Source organism: Mustela lutreola, chromosome 11 (assembly GCF_030435805.1).
Source record: "Mustela lutreola isolate mMusLut2 chromosome 11, mMusLut2.pri, whole genome shotgun sequence".
NCBI lineage: Eukaryota > Metazoa > Chordata > Mammalia > Carnivora > Mustelidae > Mustela > Mustela lutreola.
This window is the reverse complement of record NC_081300.1, coordinates 37,347,512-37,369,822: the sequence shown is the minus strand read 5'-3', so window position 1 is coordinate 37,369,822 and position 22,311 is coordinate 37,347,512. Positions and strand designations below refer to the sequence as shown.

At 43.4% G+C, this 22,311-nt stretch overlaps 1 protein-coding gene across 24 annotated transcripts in view; it reads left to right on the top strand.

Annotated features, from left to right (window-relative positions):
- DTNA (dystrobrevin alpha) overlaps positions 1 to 22,311 on the top strand; it is a 354,355-nt gene that overhangs the window by 318,687 nt on the left and 13,357 nt on the right. For 15 of the 24 annotated variants that reach the window (XR_009345815.1, XM_059139254.1, XM_059139255.1 and 12 more), the window contains 5 exons: positions 1,939 to 2,052; positions 8,801 to 8,897; positions 10,800 to 10,820; positions 19,126 to 19,285; positions 21,702 to 21,791. Coding sequence is in view for 23 of the 24 variants with exons in the window: in XM_059139254.1 (XP_058995237.1) it covers positions 1,939 to 2,052; positions 8,801 to 8,897; positions 10,800 to 10,820; positions 19,126 to 19,285; positions 21,702 to 21,791 (482 nt within the window). In the remaining variant the exon portion in view is untranslated. Of the gene's footprint in view, positions 1 to 1,938; positions 2,053 to 8,800; positions 8,898 to 10,799; positions 13,792 to 19,125; positions 19,286 to 21,701; positions 21,792 to 22,311 lie in introns of those variants that run through there. The other 9 variants (XM_059139259.1, XM_059139270.1, XM_059139264.1 and 6 more) reach the window with 2 other exon arrangements.

Sequence of the window (22,311 nt, the reverse complement as noted above, 5' to 3'; positions counted from 1 at the left end):
ACTATGTCCCAGAAACTTCTCTAGGTTCCACTCCTGCACAATGGGAATCCCCCCCCCCCCGGGGATTTCGTGGTCTACAAGGTGACAACCCACTAATCAGATCTCTGAGCTTCAGGGGAGGGTAGAGTTCCTCACGTCCCTGGATGACTACCCTGGTGGACATTTCAGCAATGACCTTAGAAGCTAATGCTTCCTCCTAGCACATCTGGAGGAGCCCGCTGGGTTCAGTATTAGGAGTGGCAGGACTCTTTCTATTATATTGCTTAAGTCACAGTCTGCATAGGCCAGACCGGTCAGATCAAGTACCAAAGACAGAGGAAGTCAGACATATACAAGCTTTGGAACCAAGCAGCTTGAGTTCACATCACCTCTCCCACCCATTTTTTTATTGAACGTGGATGAGTCAGTCAACTGGCCTGTGCTTTGATTTCCTTATTCATGAAACACATAATAGCAGTACCCACATACAAAATAATTTGTTTAAGGATTAAATAAAATAAGATGAAAGAAGAGAGCATCGTTCTTGGGTAGAAACTAAGTAGAAACTAATGCTCTTACATATCTTACATAATTTTCCTGATCAGAGCAGCTTCTCTCTCTCTCTTCCTTCAGCTCAATGCTGAGTCATGTTTCTGTCCTTGGAACCACCAAGGAGAACTGGGGAGAGTCTCAGAATATCAGGATGTTAGCCCTGGAGGAGATCCTTGAAATCCCAGCTTACTGATTTTCAGGCTAAGCTCTGTCGAGGTGCCTGAAGATCGGAAGGGAAGGGCTTACAGTTCAGGGCCCGCGCTCTCTTTCACCAGACCAGCTAGCTCCCTTTTAACCATTTGACGTTTTGAATTTCCATAAAAAATTTCTCTTAGAGAAAGGTTTCCACCATGGCACACCAAGGAGGACAGAAGAAGATGAGAAACAACTGAATTTCAGTTCAGTCTTCTCACTGTACCCACGAGAGGTGTAGTGACTGCTAATTAGCTTCTTAACTCTGGTGTGTTTATGAAGCAGGCCATTGTAAATCAGCCTTTCAGATGGAAAGCCATCAGCCTTGCTCACCAAGTTCACCTTTCATTCCTTGGTGCTGTTTCCTGTGCATTTTGCTGGATGGGAGACTGACCCCTCCCCCAAGAATAAGTGACTTGTAACCTAGCGTAATGGCTTCTAACTCACTTAGGAATAATTTGCCTTGCATAAGTCACCCACCTTTTATGGCCAGCCTAATGTTCATCTCCGTGCAGGGTAGCCCGGGCTCCAACATCAATAATAGACAGACATATCCCACCCTGGACAGAGGTCACGCCAATAGCACTCTTATGTCACACACTCAATTACAGCGAATCCTTTTAAAAGCCCTTCCCTTCAAGGGCTACCCTCGCTGAGATCCATTTTGAAGGCCGAAAATGTTAAGAAAAAGAAAAAGAATTTTGCCTAACCGGGGGCTTCTGAGATAAATCCGGTGAGAGGACTCTCATTCTTGGTGAAAGAATGGGGTTATTTAGTTTTGTGAAATGAACACCATTTATCCTTATTTTCCCTGCAAGCACCTCTTACTTGGTAGCTGCAAGTACTTTGCAGTGTCAGACTGTGATCATCAATAATCGGAAGATACATTTTTTGCTCCAAAGCAGTGCACTTTTCAAAGCTGAACACATTACCACGGCATTACATTACTTACTAGAGAGATTATTCGGTCCCGGGGAGAACACTCAGCTTCAAGGCTCCAGCAACATGTGCAGAGTCGGAACGTGCAGGAGCTGAGCTCAGCCCTCCCTTTCCCATCAGTGCCCACCTCACCACAGCCCACAGCTCAGAAACACCAGTGGTCACAGAGGCTTGCTTCTGCTCCGAAACGTGGGGTGACCCCACCGCGATGTTAGTATCCTGGATATCCTGGAAGTTGACTGACCCTAGTTTCTTACCTTCTTCCTCTCTCCCAAGAGAAATCTTACAGGAGATCCAGAGGCTGCGGCTAGAGCACGAACAAGCTTCTCAGCCCACTCCAGAGAAGGCCCAGCAAAATCCCACTCTGCTGGCAGAACTCCGGCTCCTCAGGTAAGAGAAGGAGCCCGAGGCCTCTGGGGAAATGCAAATGACTGGATCTTCAAAAATTCCAACAGCGTCTAACCAGAGAACGGTCCTTAGCCACCACCGCTGCTGACATAACGTGCTTTCTCTTTTTAATAGCATGTCCCTAATTGCTGGTATTTGAGGGGTTTCAAGGAGATGCTGTTTATATTCTTTTCTTGGACACAGAGAAGGGGAAACAGCACTCTTTAGAGACAAAATCACTCCATGGAAAACAGGTGAACTCTTCCGTTGTTATTTGCACTGTCAACAACAGTGTTATTTATGACACAAGTTGATCAATAAAACAATCACATAAACAGCTAAATAAACATCACAGGCTTTTACACTTAAAAATTCACCTATAACCTCCCCCCCCCAAAAATTCACCTATAACCCATAAAAAGGAGCCTGATTTTCTCTGAATCTTGGTCTGTAATAGCTTTACATGTTTAAAAAACAGACTTCATATCTTCTTGCTCTGCAAATGAATTAAACCACCTGCTGTTATCTAGTCTGGCACCAGAAAACACTTGAGCCTGAAAGGACCCTAGAAGGTCGTCTGGTTCTGCCCCTGAATTTGAGTGCATTTCTCGGAGTCAGAAAGGTGCAGAGTAGCCAAGGACCGCAGCGCCTCCCTCTGCGCATGTGCGAAAGGATGGGCGCGGAGGGCTTCCGGTCAGGCTGGCTTAGTGCCATGCCTTGACTATGGCCCGGGCTCAAACCTATCTGTGCAGCGAACAGCACAAGGATAAATTCACAGCCATTGCCTCGTAGAAATGTCATATTCCACGAGGCACTTTTAGTTAGCAAGTATGACATTCTTTCCATCTTCCAGTTTGGGAGCGGGGTACCTTCCGGGTATACGGAACTCTGGGGCATGCTCTTGATAGGAAGTACAGAGGCCTCTTCTCAGAATCCCTTGTCAGAATTAGGCTGCCGTTTACTTCTCCCGTACAGCTACATTAAGCAGGTTCTGTATGGCTACGTGTGGGTTTTACCATAGATGTTTCTAGGGGTTCCGTCCCAGCCCTGCTCTTCAGACGTGTTAACGTCCGGGCCCTGCAGGCTGCAGGTCCTGTCTGCTCTCAGCGACACTCTGTGCTCGCTCTCCCCAGGCCGGTGCACCTGGCTAGACGGCAGGTCCCCCCAAGGTGGAGTCAGAGAAAAGAGATCTATGGAAGCTGCAAGCTGTGGGAGCTGCTTGATGTGAAGAGATCATGGCATACTTCCAATAACAAAATAATTTAATGCAAGAATCAGAAAATCTTCCTTTCCAGATGACAGAATCTCTGGTCCCACCTTCAGGGTGATGTATTAGAAATCCTTGCACATCACACTACATCATCCCCCAGAAGGGATGAACAATGAAAGAAGGAAAAAGTGATATTTCATATCATCATCCTCAAAGGCATATAAAAGTAAATGCTGCTCGAAAGAGTCTTTGCCCAATAGGATTATGGAGGCCCTCCGGGCTCACGAGTTGCAAGTCTAATGGACACAGAAATGTAACTGAATAAAGCACCTTAGAGTAATCATTCATCTACACATCAAGTTACCTTGTCTCTGCCTGAAATGTTCTTTATGCCTCTTCTGTTGGTTGTCCCATTCTCTGATGGAGGCATGGATGACTAGGAATTTTTCATAAATGTTTTCATCAGACCCTTCCTTAGCATTTGCCTTCAAAAGTCTTTGGTTCCATTTGGATGATGCATTCTGGGAAGGCATCTCTATGTGCCTGGGTCACTGATGATAGCTTTCCAAATATTTCTTCCCTCCTCGACATTGCTATCTTGGGATACACTGATAATTCCAAACACCCTCCTGGCCCTGCCTTGTGGGTACTCCCCACATCTGAGCCCAAACCTATGCCAAGGAATCTGGCTCTGTGAGAAACTTCAGTATTTGGGGGTGTTTGCTGTCAGCTGGTGGCCCATACCTGTGGCCACAGGCCTAAGGCCTGAGACAACTAAATCCCAACAGATTTGCTTGCCTGTCATTATACACATTTCTTCTACTTGGATATTTCTCTAGATATTTCTAAACCACTTATTCCATGCTAAGCACTTGCACAGTTTGGGGATTTCACAGATACCCTGACATCCTTCTCTTAAAGAGCTCCTTTGAGTATCCTGTTATTCTTTAGACATTTCAGACTCTAAAACAATGTCCTCTTGCCCAGTTACATTGGCCTTAGTTCACCCAGAGGGGTGGCCATATGAAGCCACCATGGGAGCTCTTTGATAGAGATCTCCTTTGTCCATTGCAGTTTGCCTGGGTCTCTTATTGAGAAACCAAAGGAGAAATTTCTTTCAGCTGGGAAACAGGTGAGGAGACAAAGGAGCAGAGCTCTGCTTTTCATGAACACATAGTTTATTTTTATCTTAAGGGCCCTATGACCTTTCTAAATAATCACATTTCCATTTTCACATTAGCCACACAAAAGCTGAGAGCCAGGTTTGCAATCCAGATCTGGTAACCAAGTGGGATTAAATGATGGGCATTTCTGTGGGCTAATCTGACACTTCCTATGCACTAAGCTCTATAAACACTAGCCCACGTAATTGCTATAACAAAGCCAGGAGATGGACACTATTATTATACTCTTTTTATAGATATGGAAACTGAAGATTCACAGAAGCCAAATAATTGGCCCAAGAGCCCACACAGTGAGCATCCCATGTGGATTCTGTCTCCTCTTCTTGGGTCTTAATTATCTCCTGCTGAGCTGTTAGCACTCAGTTGATTGCTGGCCTCTGGTCCATCCACACTCTTGTCAGATATATCATTCCTCATTTTATTATTCATTTAGTTCATTCAGCAAATATTTCCAAAATGCAGTATACCCAGTATCTTGAAAAAGATACTGTCCTGGTCTCACAGAATGCGTGGTCTGGTAGGAAAATGACAGAAATCAAATAACTGCACAAGTAAGAAGATAATTATAAGCTGAGATAAGTGCTCCAAGGAATCTGGTTTTTAAACAGAGACACAATGATCAAACCTGCCCTTCACTTCGATCAGAAAAGTCTACCATGAAGCAGGATTGTTTCAGTCGAAGTATGAAAGGTGGATACATAAGGAACGGGGATTAGGAGTGGCAGAGGGGATGGAACAGCTGAGGAAGGGTCCCCTGGAAGAGAGAGACCGGATGTACCATGACCAAATGGCAGGAGCGAATCTGGCACTTTTTTTAGGAACTGAAAGATCGATAGGCCTAGAATGCAGTGAAGGAGGGGCTGTATGGTAGGAGATGGAGCTGATGATGTAGGTGGGGGTAGACGGTGATGCTGTGTGGCCTCACAGACCACCTTGAGGATATTGCTGTTAATCCTACAGCAGGAGCCCCTGAAGGTGGTAGTTACATATTGAGCCAATACAGTGAGTTAGACTCACATGAATTAGAGATCTTACTCCAGTATTGAGTTTTATTAATAACTTCAAGAATACAGACAATCAGGAGGCACAAATGAAGCAAAGAAAGGTCTGGAACATTCCATATGGTCCCTGAGGACTTTCCCTTCTACAGTGGGGTAGTTTTTGAGGGAAATTTTATAAGTTTATCTAGCAAGCCTTCCTTAAATTCCTCCACCATTTGGTACTGGGCATCTTCTTTGGTATCACCATATATAGCCGTTTCTTTGTATTTTTATTGTATGCTTGTCATCAACATTTTGAACTTATATATTTCTCCTCCTCTTTCACCCAAGGGTAAAACCCATAGCCTACTCATTATTTTATTTACTGTATCTTAAAACAAAAATTCTGAATGGATGTCTGTGGGATGAATGGATAAGAACTGTGTTTGCAAAGACAATACCATCTTGTAGGATGAAGAAAACATTTATTACAACTGTGAAGCAACTAACTTCACACTACAAATCTCAAAGCGGAAAAAAGTATAATTTCTGTATCTTTACCTTGCCAAAAAAATAAACATTTTATTTTATACCCCCCAAATTACATTATTTTCAATAGACAATCTATATTAAAATTTTGCCTGTTGTCCCAACATTGTCCTAAGAGAAAGTAGGGTGGTTGTTTTTTTCTTTTTTTTAAGATTTTATTTCTTTATTTGAGAAAGAGACAGCATGAGCAGGAAGGGAGGGAGAGAGAGCCTCTCAAGCAGACTCCATGCTGAGTGCAGAAGCCAATTCAGGGCTCCATCCCAGGATGGAGGACCCCGAGATCATGACCTGAGCTGAAACCAAGAGTCAGACCCTTAACCAACTGTGCCACCCAGATGCCCCAAGAGAAAGTAGATTTTAACACACATGCAAAATTAGAAATAATCTGGCAGAATCTCAGAATAAAAGGCATTCCTTTAGAGATGTAATACATTAAGCTCTGTGCAAATAAAATTACTACTTAGTCCTTGTTTTCTTGTTCCTACTTGAAACCATAGAAGCTACACTACAAATGTGTTAATCAGACCCACATTTGGTAGCCACTTATAGAGAAGATTAAATAAACACTTATAGGGAAGATTAAATAAAGACATTAAGTGATTTTTTTAAAAATTGAATTTAATCAAATGCATGAAAAAGTAAATGTCAGGGGCGCCTGGGTGGCTCAGTGGGTTAAGCCTCTGCCTTCCACTCAGGTCATGATCTCAGGGTCCTAGGATCAAGCCCTGCCTCAGGCTTTCTGCTCAGCGGGGAGTCTGCTTCTCCCACTCCCTCTGTGCTCTCTCGCTCACCCTCAAATACATAAATAAATAAAATCTTTAAAAAAAGAAAGAGTGGATGTCATATTTTGAAAGATTACTACTATAAGAAAAAATTACAAACAAGGTTTTTTTTTATTGCTGATTAATTCTAAATTAACTTTCTAATTCTAAGTTAACTTTCTCTTGTAGATTTTAGATGCCTTTTCTTAGTATTTCTTAACTACAATATTGGAGTTTTACTGCAACCTTCTTCACAAAGTGCTCCTAGGACTAAAAATCTAAAAATTACAGAGCAATATCTATAAGAGAACTGGAAATACATCAGAAACATTCTCTATCCTTCTACCAAGCCCTAACACGGTTATATTTGGAACATGAGGTGCAGACAAGGTCAAAGATAAAACAGCCAGTGGATTTGTCATTGAAGAATATTTTTGAATGGATCGAGGCTTTTAAAATTAGAGTGTTGTAGCCCTGGAAGACAAAGACTAGTATAAAATGCCATTAAAGTCTATAAAATGATGATGATCCTTGTCCTTTGGGATTCAGAAAAGAGACAGTTGTAAAGATAATCAAAGGAAGAAATGCTCTGAGAAAAAGCCTTAAGTGGTAATAAAAGCCAAAAATCCAAATATATTCAAAAAGAGTTGAGACATGTTTACAAATTTTAAATTCATAAGTCATTAGAGAAAGTCTGTATCAAAACAAATTAGAGGGCGCCTGGGTGGCTCAGTGGGTTAAGCCGCTGCCTTCGGCTCAGGTCATGATCTCAGGGTCCTGGGATCGAGTCCCGCATCGGGCTCTCTGCTCAGCAGGGAGCCTGCTTCCTCCTTTCTCTCTCTGCCTGCCTCTCTGCCTACTTGTGATCTCTCTCTGTCAAATAAATAAATAAAATTTAAAAAAAAAAAGAGAGACAAAACAAATTAGAAATGTTTCATTAATATCCATAACCTGTCCTCCCACAAAATACCTTTGCAATTGGATGAGTCATTGACCTATGTCAGCGTGACATGTTTATATTGTCATTTCAGAGTCTCTGCTCAAGCTCCACTAAATATTGTGCTTCTTCTCATTGAGACTGGACATATCCATTCATATATTAACCCATGGTTAAAGCACCCACACATTTTTAAAATATAAGTTTTAACATCTCAAACCCAAACAGAAACCTTTGGGGCAAGGGAAAAAATACTGTGTGCATTATTCACTAATGATTATGAAATAATAGATTTGAAATTGACTTGAAAAGCATACATAGACATCAGAAACGTAAACGATTAACATTCTTCCCCATACTGTTTCATTTCTCAGTTCTCATTTCAAAGGTATTTTTGGTACTCTCAGTGTCAATATAAATGATAGAGTAGAGATTGTCCTTTGTGGTTTCCATTCTTGCTGACAGCTTAATAGAAGTTCTGCAAAACAAACAAAATTAAACAAACATGAACCTTATAGGTTATTTGCAGTTAGAACAATTGTGTAGGAACTCCTTTATTCTGACTTTGCTTTATATAAAGTCAAACCCAAAGCAGAAAACTTAAATTGACTATAAAAACTCTGTACTATGAATATTTCACCTCTGAAAGACACGGCATTGCGTACGAAGAATGGAAGAAATGAAAAATTAACTTCTAAAATCCAATTTCCAAATACTAAAGTATCGGTATTTCCTTTGAGATTTACAAAAGGGTCCCTGCATTTGGAGGATTTATGGGATTGACCCTTTTCAGTGACAGTTTGGTTTTTGTTGGTTGTCTCAGGGAGAGACAATGGCAGGGCACAGGGCCCAGAACATAGTAAGCATTCAGAAAAGATTTCATCAAATGGTTGATTTGCAATCAACCATATTGGGTGCAATAGCAAATAGGATCCTAATTCTATTTTAGTATGACTTCTAACAAACAAATGTACACCTCATGTTCATTTGACAACATTTTCCTGCTTGGAAACCATGTTAGAGTTCCGGAGATGCCCTTTTCCTGGTGGTCCACTATTGCCACAAGACTAAGAAATGTGATCAGCTCAGTTGGTTGAATGCTGTTCTGATGACAATTGCTTCTTTCTTAGACAGCGCAAGGATGAGCTGGAACAGAGAATGTCTGCTCTCCAGGAGAGCCGGAGAGAGCTAATGGTCCAGTTAGAAGGTCTCATGAAGCTACTAAAGGTAAGAAGTTCAAATACTTCCTAGACCTCTGACTATAGCATTTCTAAAAATCTTTCATACATAATGTGCAATTATTTTTCCAATGATATATGTGCTTAACCCCAAAATATGGCTTCAGTCCCAGATATTAAGACCTTTTCTTAGATACAACAAATGATAGTAGTCAATGACAAGTCTCATTCTTATCCATTTCCTGGAACCAGATCACTGAGGACCTTCAAAGGACAACTTCTTGGCTTATTTCCAGTTCCTATGTCCTTAAAAATAATAAAGCTGGATTTATTTAGGAATATTTTACATTTAATAGCTTCAATAATTCTGAATAAAGTGAACAGAATCTAATGTCTAACTCAAAAAATGAAGATACAGCCATGAAATTTTGGGGGTGACTATAGTTTTATTAAGACCAGTAACTGTTAATTTCAGTGAAACATTTTACCTTATCTGTGTGGCTTTAGCAGCAAGTCACATAACTTCTGTGGGTCTCAAATGCAAACTATTTGCTCTCTGCGGGGAGGGGGTTTAATGAGATGACCTAGGAAGGTCCTCTGCAGAGTACTATGATGTTATTCTCCCCGGGAAGTAGCATTCTTCCTTTCGTATCTCTATTCCCTTCTTCGGTATATACTAAATCACATTCCAAGTCACAGCGAGAGTAATCATGGCCCCTTGGCCACAGTCAGCTCAGTGGAGGAGTCAGAGCTATATGGTCGGCCTGCCTGATGTAGGCACACAGGAACTACTGTGGATTGGAAAGGGGACTTGCCAAAGGCAGGAACTGAAACGTCTGATGGAGTGAGGAAGGCCAGGTCCCTGGGGCAGCTCACCTGTGAGACAGACGTCCCTACTTTAGGTCCCTGGTTCTCCAGCATCCCTGACACACCAGAATTTATTGTTTCTCCCTTCCTCTTTTTCTTTCCTTTTCTTTTATCTCTTTCTCTCTTTCTTCTTCCTTTCTTTCTTTCTTTTATTTATTTGACAAATACTTGCCGAAACCTGTGTCCTGGCCGGGTATAAGTGTGACACTTCTTTCTTTTGTTTTCTCTGCTCTTTTAATTTAAAAAAAAAAGATTTTATTTATGTGACAGACAGAGATCACAAGTAGGCAGAGGCAGGTGGGGGGTGGGGAGCAGACTCCCCACTGAGCAGAGAGCCCGATGCGGGCCTCGATCCCAGGACCCTGAGATATGACCTGAGCCAAAGGCAGAGTCTCAACCCACTGAGACACCCAGGCGCCCCTTTTTTTTATTGTTTTATTCTTTAGTCAACTTTTCCTGCCATCAGTGTTGGGAATGTTTTATCATCTCTAAACAAAATCTCCTTTTCAGTGTATTAGACCCATAAAGCGTAGAACTCACTTTTTGTTGTACTGTACATATGAATACAGGACTAGATAACTAATAACCTCTTACTGTTTCTGCTCTGTTATCTCACTGGATGATCCAGAAAAGCTCTTTCTGCTTTCCTTTTCAAATATACCAAATGAAGAGGGTCGATCTTATCTTTCCCTTCACTGAATGACAGGAAACCTTGAAAACACACCCCCCACACACTTATATTCCCATAGCTTCTGTCACCATAGTGATGGGATCCAGGAGTCCACTTACCGCCAGCCATCTTGGCAGCCATCTAGCCCACCTGAGCACAGTCTATCAGATCAGGATACACAAACACCAGGAGAGAGGGATAGACTGTGTTGAAAGATGTATGGACACAGGAAGGAAAAAGATGGTCTGTCTCAAATACCAAAAGAGTTGTGGAACTAAAAGTCACCAAGGTAGGAGAGGCAGCCATCAAAGCCATGTTGATGTTCCCCCTCCCCTTTGCGTTCCCTCACACTGTGTACATGCTCTTGCTGGAACCCTGGGTAATCTAACTGTTATTGATTCAATCTTTCTGTAGGAAGAAGAACTGAAGCAGGGAGTAAGTTATGTTCCCTACTGCAGGTCTTAACTAACTGTGGAGGGGCCTGCCATCCTGCTGTTCTCATTGCTTTTGCCTCTAATGTATGTTCATGCTTCAGTTTGGAAAGAGAAAAAAAAAATCATACTAATTTGCTTCCTTTTCAATGTAGTGCTTGAATCGACACACACAAAAGTTAGCATTTTTTATAACTATTACTACTGTCAGCATCAAAACAAGAGCTATTATATCTTTTAGAAGAGGGGGAAAAATTGTAATTTGTTGGAACCTTTCTAGATCTCCAGAAGTCTACATTTCAAACCAGTCTCATGTTTTCTGGGCTGTTGATCAGACCCTTCTCTTAGTAGAGAGATGCCTACCACCGCTACTAAAGTTACACTAGGAAAAGTCCCCAGACTCAAGCTACTCTCTACATCCTCTCGTGCTGTCAACCATTTAGTTCAGTATCCATTTTAATGGAAAGGCGTGGGACCTCCTTGTATAAAAATGTCAGCCAATTGCATCTCTTTTCATTGCATAAGTATTAAGCCCTGTCTTCCCTGTCCCTAAAATGTGTTCAACCTAAGAGAAACACTGCCCATTGTTTAGTTCTTGCAAGCAGAATCCCTACCATTGGTTCATAATAATCTCAAAGGAATAGGTAACTTTCAGGCTTTCTCTTATCACCAAGAACCTTTCTGCTCTGGGAGTTCACAAGGCCCTTACATATGTCTTCTCCGGAAGCAGGAGCACCGTGACTCTCGTAACCGTAGTCTAAACTGGAACCCTATGTCTGACCCTGTGGTCAGGTCCAGGGCCAGCAGAGGGAGTAGCATACTCAAAAAATAACAATAACAAACTAGAAGCAAAATAACAGCAGCTTTAATGTCAAGTGCATGTACTCTTGCTAGTGTTAGCAGGAAGTTTCATGTTATTTCCTGGGATCGATTAGAACCACAGCCTGTCCAATTTCAACGTACCTTTTATTCTTCTGTATTCTCTTTCCTATTATTCATTGTGTGTGTTTGTGTGTAACAAAGAATGTCTGCAAAATGCTGGACACATTTTTACCCTTCATTCCCACGGTCTGTAAAAAAGGAAAGTGTAAAACTAATCTGTAATGTCAGACAATAAAGACAATGTATGACACTATTTTGTATTTTGTGAAAAAAATTTACTTGACTAGAGTCAAATCCGACAGAGAGAGAGTCGCCCTGGGTGAAGGACGGGCACGTATAGCCTGTGCCGTTGCCCGTAAAGCCACACACGGGGTAATGCTATTATACTTCCAACACACTTAGATCATGCTAGACAAAAATGCCTTGCTGTGCCGCTTCTCTTTGCAACAGCCTCTTTTCTTTCCTGTCTCTGACTTAGCATGTACACAGAAAAAGGAAAAAAAAAAGGCTCAACTCTAAACTTCTTCCGCCAAGTGGAGAGAGAGGGCAGTCATCCTCTAGACAGTCAGCCTCCCTTGAGCAAGGTCTCTCCTGTACCCCTTTCCTGCCTCTTCCCAGGCTACCTGTTCTGGAAAGGCTTAGTGGACCAGTGGGTTCACGAACATATGCTGCCCAGAGCCAAAGCTTGGCTGAGGCTGAGCACGTACGTAGAGCAGTGTCCTGCCTCCTTGCCTTCCCGCTCCTCCCCCCCCCCCCCCCGGAGCCCTCCCCGGCTCCGCAGTCTGGGAGAGGCAGCCCTCAGCTGGGTCCTGCTGCAGAGGTTCTCGTGGGCACCGTCCAGATGGCAGCAGTGCTCTGTCTGGGCGCGGAGACCCATTTACTCGTCTTGACTCATTTGATTTGCTTGTATGCTCAAGCCTCTTCTCAAAAAGGACCCGAGATAGTTTGCAACAAAAGTCATCAAAAATGACTTCATAAAATAAATTCAGAAAAATCAGAAATGAAAGAAAAGATAATGCCAATATGCTCATCTTAAGCAGCAAGCATGTGCCTCGGAGCTTTTTGGCCAGGAGACAAGGAAAAAAAAAAAGAAAGAAAGAAAGAAAAGTAAAACATAATTGGTGGTTTTATCAGAACCCAAATGCCAGTTCTCAGGGGACCAAAATTTCGGTTGGCATGAAATATAAAAAGGAAGTCTTCCCTCAGAGCTTTAGAGGAGGAGCACTAAGTAATGAAACAGATAAATACAGCAGCAGATGTCAAGTGGCTGATTATGACACTGACCTTCAGCTGAAATTAAAGACAGAGAACCCTGACTGGCCCAATCTGGAGCAGGCAGTCCTACAAGGAAATGAACTTATGCCATCCAAATGTATAGACTTCCTTTGGTATAACATGATCTAAGGAGAGAATTTAGAGGTTTTAGTCTGGCGTGTGCTTCTAAATTCTGTTTTTTTTATTTATGAGCCTTACCCCTTTGGGGACATTCTCTTTGTAAAACCAGATTTCAGACACTGCGCACAACAAATTGTGCTTGATTTAATAACCTCTACTTGCTTTATCATAAGTCTGTGTGGTTCAATGTATTTTATTATACTGGTATATATAATTCCTAATTATACTGTTTCTTGTTAGAGGTAATGCATGAATTTATTCCCCTCGAGGAGAGAACATGAATTAAAAAAAAAATAGTGCCTGTAATATAACATGATGATTATGGTATCATAAGCAATAAATTTTTTTTTTACAAAACTTGCATCAAAATTATCCTACCCTCTTTCTTCTTTGTGTATCTTTAAGATTTATTGAAGGAACCATAAAAAGAACACTCATAAAAAGTTTAGTAATGAAGGCAGCTGGGGTGTAATTGCAGTGACAATATGTTTCTGTTTCTGGTTGACTTCCAGTGCCAAATATCACATCCCAATCTAAAACCAGATATCCTAACTTTGAGTTCAGAATGTAAGGTCTCAATAAAAATTTTTGTAGAGAGATCACTGGTGTTAGACCTGATTGGAGGGGTCCCCACTCTTCTATCACACCTGTAAGATCTTGACTATGTCAACTAACTTCCCAGGAATCTATTAAAAACACACTGAAAATTACACAGCTCAGAGGGTTGTTGCATAGATTTTCAAAGATAATGGATGTGAAAGCACTTTGTAAAATACTATATGCATGTCAGCTACTAGTTCAAAACTGCATATAGATGTTTACACATGTGTCCAACAATATGCAAACTTTTCTAACTGGACCCCTATTTTACACACCTGCATATACACAAGAACACCTTCCCTACTCCTCCCTCCAGTTAACTAAGTGTCTCGGTCAGGGCAGGAAAGTGAAACATTTCAAATCCTGTCTCCTGCTCCCCATTCTCTTCTCTCTTTACAACTGGAGGCCCTATGAACTCAGGAAATCCTGGTCACTCAGGCTCCTACTTCTCTAAAACACACTATGGAACATGAACAGGCCAGAAATGATGAGTTTTACCAGCATCAGTTCACCTTCCTTTCGTTTCCTTGCCCATCCTCTCTGGTGGGTATCCTGTGGAGAGGGGGGACGCGGTCACAGGTGGAATAGAGGAGTTGGAGGGGGAGAATTCATCTCATAAATAATCAACTGCAATATTAGGACTAACATCTAGTCTTTAAAACATATCCTCTCAGACTCTCTCTCTCTCACTACCTTTTTTTTTTCTTTTTAAGATTTTATTTATTTGACAGACAGAGATCACAAGAAGGCAGAGAAGCTGGCAGAGAGAGAGGGGAAAGCAGGCTCCCCGCTGAGCAGAGAGCCCGATGCGGGGCTCAATCCCAGGACCCTGGCTGGGATCATAACCTGAGCCGAAGGCAGAGGCTTTAACCCACTGAGCCACCCAGGCGCCCCTCTCACTACCTTTTTTAAAATCAGGGGTTAGCCCATTAATTCTGGGAAAGTAAAAATTACTTCTCTACTTAAAAACCTGAGGAGAGGACCTTCTAGTTCAGATTAAATGTAGCCCCTTTTATGACATCAGAGACCCCCAAACCTGGCACCACCCCTCACCAGCCTCAGTCTCCTCCGTTCTCCATGATGAACCGGTGCGTCCACCAGCCTGGCTCCCTCACACTTCCCTTGTTCATGACACGCTAAGGCCTGGAATGTTCTTCTCTCCTTGCAACACATCCTCTCTTCTGCCCCCGAAATCTCCACTATTAAGACCCAAGTCAAGTGATGCCTCCTGCCTGACATGTCAGAATTAGTCACCTCATCTGTGTCCCCGCAGCACTGTGGACACAGCAATCCCTTTAAGGATAGTCAGTGAATGCGTACTGGACGAAAGGATGACAAGGCGGTCAAACATAGCCAAACGCTGCTCTGCTGCACCTTCTCAAGCTGCTAACGAAAAGCAGGCCGACTGGGTTGTGTTCCCAGCCAAACCTGAAAGGTAGACTTTTCAGCCACAGGGAGGGTATCCACTCCTGTCTTGTGGTCACCTGGCCCAGCGGCATCTCCAGGAACAGCTGTTTCAGCGATTACACATTTGGTCCTCCCTCCTTTCTGGTGCTGGGAGGAAACCAAAACTCTTCCTGGAAAAGAATCAGAAAAATGTATGGATTTTGTCAGCCTTCTTAAAAATTGATACAACAGCAAGTTGAGAGGACTCAGAGGATGGAGTGCAGAAATGAATTTTTCATGTATTCGCTAGGAAGTGAGCTATTCTAAATTTGCCAAGTATGATGTATGTTTTCCTTCTTCCATAAATCAACTGTTCTCTCAGGAATTTTAGATCTCTATATTGATCTGCATGGACCATTGTCCCTCACGTCTTCTCTCCATTAATCATCAAGTTATTTCCAGGAAAGGATGTTCACAGAGATTGCGCACTCTAACTCTTCTGAAGTTGTTAGCAGACAACCAGACTTCATGACCAGGCCAGAGGCCGCCATCCACAAGGGTCACCACCTGAAAATGAAACCCAGTGATATCTCTATTGATCTACCCCAACGCCAAGAGGCAATTGCCCTTTCCTAGTGACTCTAAAGAGAGAGCTGGAAGGAAGGCCCCAGATGGCATTCCCAGCAGTAGGCCCCAGGAAATGCATCAAACTGGACAGTGTCCAGACAAAGAGACATGATTTCCAGGGAGCCAGGGCCCTCCCCTCCCCAGAGTCTGGACATGAGGTGGGTGTTGGGCATTGCAGGGAAGATGCCAGTGAATCGTGTTTCCAGCACAGAATCTCCACTTAGTCTTCACACAATCAGACTGCTTGAAATTGTACCAATTAGAGATTCATTTAGGAGATAGTGGCTCTCCGTCACTCACACAGCGGTGTAATTTAGATTCAGTCTACTGTTTTTCCCTTAACACATAACTACAGTCAATTATTTGTCTCTTAACACAGAACCACTAATAGGGGCTTTGAAGGAAGGAAGCAGGCAGGAAGAAGTGGGGAAAGCTGATTTTGGAGACCAGGCAGTACAAAGCAGGGAGCATTGGGAGTGGAAATGCCTCAAACACAGCGGGAAAGCTCAGGGCTTGAGCAGAAGGGGAGGCAAGAGACTTACAGACAGGAAGGTTCCAAGGACCAGGTTATTGCCCAAGGCGGGGGTGGGGGGGGGCAGGCAGCCCTGTGGGCTCCCTGTACTGGAGAGCCCAACTAACGGGTGCAAGCAGCACCAGGATAGCCATTAAAATACTGAAATGCACACCCACAGCCCCACATCTGAAGTCACTGGCTCCAAACAGGTCCCAGGAGTCAGAACCTCTCGGGCTTTAGAAAGGCTGCGCAGTGCAGGGAGCATATACACAGCTTCAAATCCTTATGAAACAAAGTACTTTGCTTTTTGGATTTCAGATTTGCAGATAAGAGATTTGCACCTGCATTTCTGGAGTGATTGATAAACAGCCCAAAGGCTCTTCCACCCCTGGGGCACTCACACTCTCCCCCACAACCGCAACCGGGCAACTGAAAGGTATCTTCCAGGCCAGCCAGAAGCCCTAGGCTGCTACTCCAACTCCACGGATGGGGCCAGACCCTGCACCTCCTCAGCTTCAGGCTGCTAAACCTTTCTCGTCAGTGAAGCCTGCGATGGGTGGTCCTGATGCCTTTGGTCCTCAGAAGCGACTGTGGGGCTGCGGGAAAGCCCCAAGCTTGACAACGAAAGGGGGATCCACTTTGTTTCTGCCATTCTCTAGCTTGGAGGCTTCGGGTAACCGTTACCACCTCTGAGCCTCAGTTGGCTAACCTGAAAAATGGGAATATTATACTTCATACAGTTGCTAGGAGGGTGAAGTGAAATAGTTGGGGTTAAATTAATTTATAGACAGCAAACTCCTATTCGAATAGAAGCAACTATCATTCCTAGCTCCAATAATGAGGAGAATGAAACCAAACAATGTATGTAAAAGTGCTCTGGCCACTGTAAGTTACATTAAAAAGTGCCATTGTATTACTACTACTACTACTACTATATTACTACTACTACTGTTATTATCAGGAAACTCCTACCCCAGAAGAGGGTCTGGATCCCCAGAGTTGAGGGGGTAACCCAGCTACATAGCCAAGAGGAGCCTCCTTCCTTCAACCCCTCTGTCCAACCTACCATCCCAGTCGCTCCTCCCTCCTGTGTGACTGGTCCCTGGGGAAAAGGACGGGTAAGGGCAAGAAGACTGCCAGGGGCCCCGCCTGGCTCAGGGCAGAGGGACTCCTTTGAGGGCCCCACAGCAGCCCAAACACAGCCGGGCCCCTGCATTCCAGGGTAGCCAGAGCATCTGTGCTCAGAGCATCTGTGCATCTGACCCAGCCCAGGCTCTCCCTCTCGACCTCCCCCAGCCATCCTCTTGACCTCTCTGGGCACTGTGACCCCACACTTGGACATTTAGAGTGATGATGCCTAGTGCGGTTGGTCGTGGAGAGAAATCAATGGGGAGGCACATGAAAACCCCTCTACCTGGCAAAGCACGACGCAAAAGTGAAGTCGTTTCTTATCGGTGTGGGGAACAGGAGGATACCACAGTAGCTCAGAAGCGGAGGTTTCGTGGTTATTGAGACTGAGCTGGCAAAGTCTGCTGGGGAAATCAGACGCGTCCTTGAGCAGGCTGGGGCCACAGGCTGCCAAGGGTCACGCTCTTCCCTGGGCCCGGACAGACCATTCAAGGTACTGCTGAGAGTGAAAGAGTGGCATCCCCAGCCCACCGGCGTCACATGAGTTCTTTGCTCTGTTCTCTTTTGCCTTGTTTCTAATTCTAGATTTTTCTCAATTTATAGATTTGACTTTTGTGTGTGACGCTGAGCCCCAGAAAGCTAACAGCATGGCATTTTCCAGAACTGATGTTGTGTGTCTTAACTGCAAGCAGACCCCACAGCAAAGTGTAAATCGAATAGTCCAGAGCACTGCTCTCAGGGGGCATGTCCCTGGGTCTGAATGCATTGATGGTCAGTCTCTGGGTCTTGCTGTGAAAGAGTCTTCTGTCTCCCTGGCCGGACCCAACAGACTGGAATGGAGTTTATGTGAACACCCAATGCACCTGAGGGTCGCACTGCATTTTCTTACTCATGATTGGCTTCCTTCGTAGACTAATTATCATAACATGGAAAAGCTTTCCAAGAAACCTCATTGTAGAAACAAAGCTGTGAAATTCAAGGTGTGAATGGTTTCATGCCTAGGAGTATAGTACAGACAGAAATGGCTTTTCATTGTTTTCTACTTTTTTTCTTTACTCACTTTTAAATCTCACTGCTCTTATTGCTAAAATAACTGCTTTTTCATAGATGCAGAGAAAGACATTCTCTACAGGAGATGTGGCCAAAAATCCCTAAAGTAGCCGAAAATTAGAAACCGAGAGTTCTTTTCTCTTCCTCATTTGAATCGAGTCACAGAGCAATTTGACAAAGTGAACTTTTGCCCCAAAATAGGGATTAAACAATTTGTGCCTCATTTGACCCTTAATTGGAGACTCAATATGCACCATATTACATGGCGTGATCTGGCCTATAAATTATCCTCTAAAGATCATGCCAAGACAGAGAGAGAGATTAAAAATTTAGGAATTATACAAACCACATCCATTCCCAAGGGTCTCCTAGTTTATATTTCAAACTCTATCCTGAAATGTCTTTTTATGCTACACGGAACTTCCCTCCAAGAGGAAACAGACACACCTTGTAATTATCACCGCTTACCAGTAGCCTCATTGAACGGGCACACATCTCGCGTCCTATAGAACAGGCCTCTACTAATATTCTTAACTTCCAGTGTGTAACCCAAACTCCAGACTATAGCCATGTGGTCCTGAATTCTGTGCCCCCGGCAACTCAGGTTTCGGATTACCGTCTGCATGAGCCCGGGCGTCGTCCTACTGGGGAACCCTCAAGGTTACAGTTTTTTATCTTTGCCCGAGGCTTTGGGAAAACCCGTTAATGACTTGCCTTGTCTCTCCAGACGCAGGGGGCAGGTTCTCCTCGCTCCTCCCCCAGCCACACCATCAGCAGGCCCATCCCCATGCCGGTGCGCTCCGCGTCCGCCTGCTCCAGCCCGTCGCACACCCCTCAGGACTCCCTCACGGGGGTCGGGGGAGACGTTCAGGAGGCGTTTGCGCAGAGTAAGTGGGGGGGCCCTGGCTGTCGCTGCGTTCTGCTTCCCTCCGCGGCAAGTGGGACCCCGCGGTGTGCTGGGCGGGTGGAGTTCATCAGAGCCACCGAGCGGCTCGGCCCGCGTGGCCCTCCGCCCGACTGGTCTGGAAGCTCCGTAGGCGGGTCAGTCTCTCGCTTCACCGTCCTCCGTCCCTTCGGCTTCTCTAGCCCCGCTCCACGTTTTAGGAGTCTGTGCGCATTAAGGGAAGGGACATCCTTTCACCGGTATCCCAGGAAACTTTGTAAATGGAATCCGCTTTAAAATTCCGAAAGATCTTATTTCCTGCTTTCTTCTCTCGGTGTTGAAGCAAACTCAAGATTGAGGTTAAGCTGTCCCGGCCGAAGTGGGATGGAGCCCCGCGGCGATCCAGCGGTCGCTCGGTCATTTGACAGCCGCCCGCCAGCGTTGAATCACTGCCTCTGTAACGTGGGGCCCTGGGGTTCAGCCTCTACAGTCAGTGGAGAAGCCCCAAGAGTGATAGATAGAACCGTATTCTCCCACCTGCTACGTTTTCCATTCACACACCAGGGGTAGGGGCAAGGCAAGCCGTTTTGTGCCTTTGGAAATAGGTTAACCCCCTGTGAAACTTTTTCTTGCCATCGCTTTTTAAACCTACAGAAAGTTCGGAAAAAAGAAAAAAATCTTACAGGACCCTCACCTTGCCAGTCTCATTCCCAAACTATTAGACAGTTTGGTCCTTCTCAGCTTTTCATTTATATAAGATTATAGGTAATTTTTACAAACACCTGCTCTTCTTTTTCACTCAAGCAAGACCATGCATTGTATTTTGGTCTGCAGTTTGCATTTTCTTTAGGTTAGCAGTATATCATGAGCATCTTTCCAGGTCCTCACATAGAGATCTAAGGAAAAGGGAGATATATTCTATTACTAGTTTTAGGGCAAAAATAAATAAATAAATAAAGTCAAAAGACAAAAAAATAGACTGAGGAAGACATTTCCAGAGTGTGTGGCTATCGAGTTTCACGACTGTAGCGCCACAGAAAGCATATAGAGATCAGTAAGAAAAGACAGTCCTGAAACAAACACGTGAAGGATATGGACAGAAGAAGCACTATAAATTGCCAATAAAGATATAAAAGGATGTCCAATCTCACAAACTGTTGTAGAAATACAAATATCACCTCTCGCTTAGCAGATTAAAAAAAATTAACATAGGCAGAGATTGCAAGCATATGAGGAAAGAGACACTCACGCATTGCGTATGGGGATAAAATCTTAAATCTTAAAGGAAGAGAATGATGTACTACTGTCTACTCTGCGGGAGAGGAATAGATCCATAAGAGGGCTTTTTCTTCTGAAAAAGAAAATAAGTTATACAAAATAAACTTTTTTTTACTTTTTAGAAGAAAAAAATGTTCTTTCTCTCAATCTCATCTTGAAGAAATTTACAGCATTTTTAACGAAATTGAGCTTTCAATTATCATTGTTTTATCTGACTCTTGACTTCTTAATTTACATATATTTATTATTTTACCTATTGAGGTTTACTTCCGGAGAAATTACCAGAAGAGCCGTCGTGGCTTAGGGGCAGCCCCTAGCTCATAAAGAACTCATATTCTGTGACTTCATCTGCAAGTCAGGTGTTTGGTTTCTTGAGCCCTTTTTTTCCAAGATGTTATGGAGCCCTCTGTTCCATTGCTACCTCATACCCAAGCCAGTCCACAGACACCCATTTAACCCTTTGTGTGCCTAAAACCTCATCATAAGCTTTGTCTGCCATGAAAAACCATAATTGAAGTTGGAATTCAGAGTCCCGGATGTACACCTTCTGCCCAGGTCTCACAGCAGGGGCAAGAATCCCCACCCCATCCCACATTCTGGGGCATTTAGCGGATAGAGTTCCCACTCCCCAGAGATACCTATAATGGTAGGTAGGGGGAACTCCAGGAGCCCTGATGAGAAACAGAGGCTGTGGTGATGGAGATCAGAATCCCATGTGCTGGCCACCAGGTCATGGCAGAAACAGTAGTAGCAGCTGGCAAGGTGCAGCGCTCCCGGCAAAACCAGACTTTACATCTGTGTGTTTTCCTAACAAGAGGTGGCTATAGATACTAGTTGACCTGGGACCATCCCAGTTTATGGCGGGTCACCTAGTCTTATTATTATGGCCAGCCCCTTTCACTCGCAAACTTGTCCTGATTTGCACAGTAAGTTGAATGAATCCCTCCTTCGTCTGTGGCCACTCCCCTCAGTACAATGTATTGTTCTAGAAAATGAATCGAAGCACTTCTGAAAAGGAGAAGTCTTTGAAGCTCTCTTGCTTCAGGATTATCAATGTAAACTGCATAAAAATTTTGGGGCAGAAGTACAAGCTGTGTTTGTTTGTTTGTTAGTTTTTAATTATCATTTCTTCTTCACTCAAGGTTCAAGAAGAAATTTAAGGAATGACTTACTAGTTGCTGCAGATTCCATCACTAACACCATGTCCTCTCTTGTGAAAGAGCTGAATTCAGGTGAGTCCCCGGTCCCCTTTAGGCTGTCCACTCATTGCAGAGGGACCGATAAGTGCTAGGGGCCTCTGTTAGAGATCTCATCATCAAGTAGAAAAAGATATATTAAAGATCTATGTGATACTTTGCTGGTATATTCAAACTTTTTAGTACTATTTATATTTTACTGATTGGAAGATGGTTAATACATGCTCAATGCAGAAAGTTTGAAAAATACAGAGGGAAATAAAGAAATACACAAAAATTGACTTGTAAACCTAGTTTTTGTAATATCTGATATTTGTAAGGTATAATATCATGATCCAAAGTGATATGATGCTAAAGTTATTTCTTAAAGTCAAATGTTTTATTTACTCATTTAAACTCTGTTCATTGGGAATGCATGGCTATTTGAATGAGGCTAAATGGAAATTTACCTTTGCAGTATGTCCAAAGAAAGATCTTTCCAGAAAATAAAGAGCATGACATTGAGAGGGACTCTTTATTCTAATAATACTACAGTTTTTAAAACTTTAACAGCATG